General features: G+C 38.7%; 1 protein-coding gene across 1 annotated transcript in view; it reads left to right on the top strand.

The window, feature by feature from the left end:
- Positions 1 to 6,235: 6,235 nt before the first annotated feature.
- LOC140949056 (histamine H2 receptor-like) overlaps positions 6,236 to 6,673 on the top strand; it is a 927-nt gene continuing 489 nt past the window's right edge. Inside the window, exon 1 of the mRNA XM_073398303.1 lies at positions 6,236 to 6,673. This exon is cut by the window's right edge and continues 489 nt beyond it. Within this exon, the coding sequence (XP_073254404.1) occupies positions 6,236 to 6,673 (438 nt within the window).

Raw genomic sequence — 6,673 nt, 5'->3', positions numbered from 1 at the left:
ACTCTGATGTAAACCGTAACCTAGAACTCTCAACACCCACAGAATCACGCCATACCACGTGTCTTATGGGGGGCAAGAGTCCAAGTGTCAAATTGATGTCTCGCGAAGAAAATGAAGGATTGGCCAAAAACCAACCTCAAAAACATGGACAGAACCATGCAAAAATTACAAGCAGTATCGGATCTATAAAAGATCTACGGCCCCAAAATACATAAAGTACAAACTTTAACCACAAAGGACTGCAAGGACCACAAACGAATAAACCGAACGTAGGAAAGACCTGATCAGCAAAAATAACAATGAAGTAGACATGTTTTAAAAATTCCGCTAATGCATGCAAACGCTTGCCTGTGTACAGACGTCCCTCCCATGATTGTTCAAAAAATTGAATGAGTTCATTTTAATCCGGTCGGTTCGCAGTGTTTGAAATCAAACCTCGTAAAAATGCTACTGATAACAAACTAAAAAAAGCTTTTCTTGTCGAACCAATTTGGACATGACTTTACAATTTGATGACGTCACTGTGAAAACCATCTATTTTTTTTTGGAAATATCCATGGGACATCACGCCAACTCAGGTATGAAAGCGTAGGGATTTCACTGAATAACTTTAAGTTTTCTATGAGTTAACCGGCACAATACACCATAGATTTTTAACCAATCAGAACGCGCGTACTATCTTATTATTTAATTACTATCTTATTATTTTAATTTATAAAAGAGAGTAAGCGGTTGGACCTCGAGGCGCGGGCCTTCCCGTGTATAACTTTGTTAAGTGCCTCCTCCCCACCTTCCTCGGCGTGTGCCTTAATTTTCCAAATGAATCATATAAAGATATCTCCTAAGTAGGTCAGTTCCGTTATGTAAAGTATTTTCAAAGCAGTTGCGGTGTTGGCTCAGAAACAATAGCTGTTTTTGGTTTGGCTTTCCACAGGATATTATGGCAACTCAGGTGAAGACATATGTTACTTCAACAAGTTTCCGGCAATTCTACTTTTCTAACAAAAAAAAAAGTTATCTGGTTCCTATTTTTTTTATTTTATTATTATTTTTTTTTGGCATCGCTGTTGTCGAGACCGTCATGGTCATCATAGTCAAGTATTCGCCATAGTTGTGGTTTTCACCGTTTTCCATAGGTTTGTCGTGGTCTTTGTAGTTGTCGTCGGGTCGATGTCATCCTGGTCGTTGTGTTCTCTCGCATTTTGTCTATGTATCTGTCCTGTCTAGTTAAAATGTCGTCCTGGTCGCCGCCGTCATTATTGAATTCGTCATGTTTGTGGTTGTGTTGTCCACGTGGTCGTAGTCGAAGTTGCCTTCGTGATGTTGATTGTGGTCGTAGTCGTACTGATGGCAGTGCACGGGTGGTGGTGGCCGTGGTCGTCGTCGCTGTCGTCGTGATCGCACCTGTCGTTGACAGGTCACCGTAGTCGCAGTGGTCGACACAGTGGTCTATTTGTGGTCGTCATTTTGACGGCATTAGGCTGCTGCTACAATTGAAAAGCAATGTTTGGGGGTATGTAATAACTTCTTAGTGTAAAACATCTGTTCGAAGACGTAATTCTTGTCTAGAACTTTCTATAACTTGCGGTCGGCTTAAAATCTCTATATCATTACATTCCATTCATGCACGATTTTCGAAGCTTATCTAATAAATTCCCTACGGTTTTCTGGAGTTTTATTTTCACATTTCACTCATCAGGTAAAGCTTTATAAAAGAAGATAACCTGGTGGACTTTTTGGAGTCAAAAACATTGTTGTATTACCACTCTTGTTTTACATAATCCTGTTAAAAGAATTAAAGTTCGTGTCACGATGCCATCAAATTATTCCAGGGTGGGGGTCCACAGTGAGAGACAATAACCTAGAAAAAGAACATCAAAAGGCAATTAATTTTCTGTCGTTTCTTTCCGTTTAATCTTAAAAATTTGTGCAAAAGTTTAATAAAAGCCCAAACGTTTCCGCTGCTGTATCCAAATATCAATTAAAGTTGTCGTTTGTTTCGGTTTAATCTTACAAATTTCAAATTTTAGAAAAGATTCTGTATTAAAAATTTCAAGACGTTTCCGCTCCATTATACATAATTGATAAAGTAGTCTCATTGTATTAAAACTTTGAAAGAAAAATGATTCGGTGAGAATAGGTGACTAGAAGTAGCAGCGTAGCCACGGATATCAAAAACGTAATTTATAGAGCTCCATCTACCTTTCTAATTTGTGCAGTTTCCATCGAACATGACAAGGCTAACTTTAATTTCTTATTACAAAAAACATATTTCTCCGTAAATTCGACGAGTTTAAATTACTGCTGAAACATTGACTGAAAGCATGGTGCTTTGGTTTTATCCTTTTAACGTTCTTTGACGAAGAAACCATTTTCTAGTCAATCATGAGTGTCGACGAAGACAAAAGAACAGTGACAACGGTGACATTACACACCATTACATGGTTCCTGACAACACTTCTATCACTCACAGGGAATTCTCTGATCTGCGTCGCTTTTTACAACAACAGGAGGCTGCTCACAATCACTAATTTCTTCGTTCTCTCTTTAACCTTGATAGACTTAATTGCGGCTTCGTTCGGATATCCTTTCAACACCATCTCCTCCGGGCTACGAAGATGGCCGTTCGGCCATAACTTTTGTCAATTCAATGGTTTTCTTTCGCATTTTTGGACTGTAGCCTCAATCCACATGTTGGCGCTTACGGCTATGAATCGATACTTTTGCATCATAAAACCTCGTTTTTATTCCATTCTGTTCACAAGAGGGAAAACGGCTCGTTCTATCATATTGGTGTGGCTGTGTACCCTTACAGGGGGTTTAGCACTTACCTTTGCCACGCCTCTGGTATTCCGGTGGCATCCTTATTATTTATTCTGCCAAATTGAAAGTAGTGAAACCTTACCAGCGCCTACTTCAACAATCCTCACAGTTTATACCTTCTCGCTGATAAGCTTGACCTTATTTTGCTATGCTGCCGTTTACCTTGCCATTAAACGGCACAATTCGGCCATTATTCCGTCACTTACAGGACCAAGGGACCATCAAGCTAACAATATTAACTCACACGAGATCCAAGCGTCTCGAATTCTTTTAATTGCAGTTTTAGTATTCTTCGTTTGTTGGATTCCAGCAACAGTTGTAAGCACCATAGAAAGAGTTGCAAGGCAGGATGTTCTGTCCTTTTGGCAATCTTTCGACACGCTGGTTTTTGCCTGTACTTCGTGGATCAACCCGATTATTTATGTCATCATGAGTCGGGCCATGAGAAAGGAGATTATTAAAATCCTGCATTGCCGGAAGGGAAATTGATGAACGCACACAACATGAGTTAAAGGGGCTGTGTCACGGCAGTCCAGTTCATTTTGTTTAATTTTGCCAATTACTCGCCCTCAATCGCTATGGAACTTAAAGTAAGAAAGAAATGACATGTAAATGTCAAAATCAGAGATCCGAGACAAACAAATATGTCTAGTGAGCATTATTTTTGAAGTTGCAAGCAGCAGGGATCAACTTTGAAAAACTGTTAGGCTGAACAGTTTTCAAAAATCCTAATTTCAATCCGTTTCAATCTTCTTCAGTTTTGCCCATCCGTGACATCTGTTGTTTCTGTTATGTTATTTTAACCTTCCTTTAAAATTTTAAGCGGTTATTTTTATGTTTCTCTTAATTTAACGAGCATTTTGTAACTTCCTAATTTGGCTGAATTTCATGACACAGCTCCTTTAAACTATAAACAACATCAGTTAAACTATTATTAATAGTTTCAGTTCTATGAATTGAATCTTTTTGTAGAGACAAAGTACGTTGTGGCTAGCGACTCGAAATGGAAAATACTTTATCTCATTTAATAATTATGCACACAAGTCGCACAGAAAACTACAGAAATAAGTACGATGGAGATGAAAATAGATATAGATACCCACGTTTTCAACAGTAAACAATCATGAATTAATCAACTTAATGAACTCGTCATTGATTTCTTTGGTTCGTTCGTTCTTTTTGCCATTACCTAGTTTCAAATCGAGAGAGGCTAGGTACGAGTCATGTTATTATGGAATAAACAACACGAGACCCATATGGTCAGAAAGAGCACATTGAAATTAGCAACAATCTCAAATTTGGTGTATATCGGGCCTATATTGAACGAGATGCAGCCATTTTGGAGTTTTTGAATGGCTGTATCTCTTTGACAGAAAACTGACCCAGCATCAAATCCAACCTTAAAATGACCGCAGGAGATGACAAAGAAAAAGTGATATCAAGTCAGTAAATATTTGAGTCTGCGCAGCTTATATACCGTATTTCCTCAAATAATAGCCAGGGGCTATTTTTTCTTTTTTCGCACCAAAAGGGGGCGATTATTTCATATATTATTCACTGGAGGTCGTGCCCTAAATATATAGAGGATATTACACGGTGGCGCGAAGATACGAATTTTATTTTCGAGTGGCAAAACAATATTTTACGAACGAGCGCAGCGAGTGAGTAAAATATTGTTTTTCCCTGGAGAAAATAAAATTCATATCTTCAAGCCGCCGTGTGATGTTCTTTTTATTATATAGACAAAAAGACATCGATAAAATAATAGAGGGAAATGACCGAAATTACGTCATCGATAAACTCACGTGTGAGATTATGGAAAATAAACCACTCGGGTCCCGGATGTAGTTTTTATGAATTTTACGAGTGGTATATTTTCCAGTAAAACACCCGTGTCTATGTAATAATTTGTTCTATTTTCCCATAATCAAAAAATAATCGCACCAAAGAAACTGAACATGGGCTTTTTAAGTGTTCCAAATTTGGTTCCTTCATTAATTTTCATTGTCAATATCCTCGGCTTCGTCACTGACCAGTTTTGCTGGATCAGACTCCTCTTGACAGCCTCATCCTCCAGATTTACCGCTATGGGTATCGATATTGGTGGGAGGGGGGTGATAATTCGAGGGAGGCGATTATTTTAAATATTTCCGTCAAAGGGGGCGATGAAGCGAGGGACGGCTGTTGTTCGGGGAAACACGGTATTTTGTAATGGTGGTGGAAAACGATGGGACGAAAACAACTAAAGACTAACGAAACCCAGTAGAACCAAAACACGCAAGAAACACGGGAAACCTCGAAAACGGAGAGAATTACGATAACCATAGGGAGAACTACAAAGGAGGGAAGGGAGGGAAGGGGGGGGGAATAAATCACCTGAAAAATATTCATCCACTGAACTTCCAGTGAATATATCTCACTACATCGTACAATGGTTAAATGCTTTACGAACCTGGACGAGAGAAAATGCTGTATGTTTACTGCGGGCAAAATTAGAGACATGAAGAGTCGGTTGTTCCATTGAGAGGTTCTTTCAATTAAAAACTGAAAATTAAATAATCGTGAATTTAAATTTTTTCAAATGCAAGACAAAGAAAACGACGGTTGGGCTTCATGATCAGTATAAGGAGAACTATAATAGTTTATAATCCCGGGGAGACTCCCCGTATGAAAGGGGTGGGGATGCTCGTCGTCTCGCTTAGGGGTATAAATTTCGGATTTTGGTCTCACTTAGGATGTTCTGAGCAAAACGCCATCATATTTAGCCGTGACTCGGGTCTCGTTTAGGGTTGCACGCGAAAAAATATAAAAATATACATATTGTCTGTGTTTTAATATGGTCTCTTAAAAGCTTGGGCCCCGCCCAGATCCGTCTCCTTTAAGGGTTTAATTCAACATTTCAAACGAGCATGCCCACCCCCCCCCCCCCCCGTTTCTAATCTCTGCTTTTGAAATTTGTTGAAGGTATTTATGCCGTCAGACCCAAGGCTAGCTTTGTTAGCGATATTCGTGCGTTAACTTGTTAATAGATAAAGGACGGTTGGTTATCATTTTAAAAAAAATTGGCAGAAATAAAGCTTAAGGTCTCCTTTTAAATTTAATTGGCAGCATTTGTTTGTCAAGGCGTTTAATGGTAATAAAGAAAGTTAAATTTAATTAAATTGCACCTTCTGCGTTGTATTTAATTTTTCGCCAATTTAAATCAAAACTACTTTGTGTAATTTATCCCTCCTGAAAATGAATTTCAGCTTTATTTGAATAGGCACGCAGGCTTTTTTTTGGAAAACATTTTGACAGTCAGTTATGAATTTGGATTACACGGTTATCGCGATCGGTGTGGACGATATTTTCAACGAAAGCACTCAATATATAATACGAAAAAGGTTACACTATCTATAAAAAATCAACTACGATGCAAGAAAGCGGAGATGGAAGAACGCTACTAACAGTTACAATACACACTTTAAGTTTATCTCTTATGGCGCTTCTGTCTGTCATTGGTAACATCCTGGTTTGCTTGGCTTTCCACCGAAACAGGCGATTACGCACCGTTACTAACTGCTATGTATATTTTTTGGCCATAACTGACTTAATCTTCGCTTGTTCTGTGTATCCAATGGACGCAATAGCATCGGCCTTGCGCCGGTGGTCATTCGGTTCCATCCTTTGCCAGTTTAATGGTTTCACATCTTATCTTTGGGTTTCAGTGTCCATTAACATTTTGGCGTTAGCAGCTGTCAACCGTTACTGCTGCACAGTAAATCCTCACTTCTATTCTGTCTTCTTCACAAAGAAGAGAGCCATTCTATCAATTATCTTTGTGATACTGTTTATCTTATGCACATTTTTG

Source organism: Porites lutea, chromosome 9 (assembly GCF_958299795.1).
Source record: "Porites lutea chromosome 9, jaPorLute2.1, whole genome shotgun sequence".
Lineage (NCBI taxonomy): Eukaryota > Metazoa > Cnidaria > Anthozoa > Scleractinia > Poritidae > Porites > Porites lutea.
The sequence above is the reverse complement of the archived record's forward strand: the minus strand, read 5'-3'. Positions and strand labels throughout refer to the sequence as shown.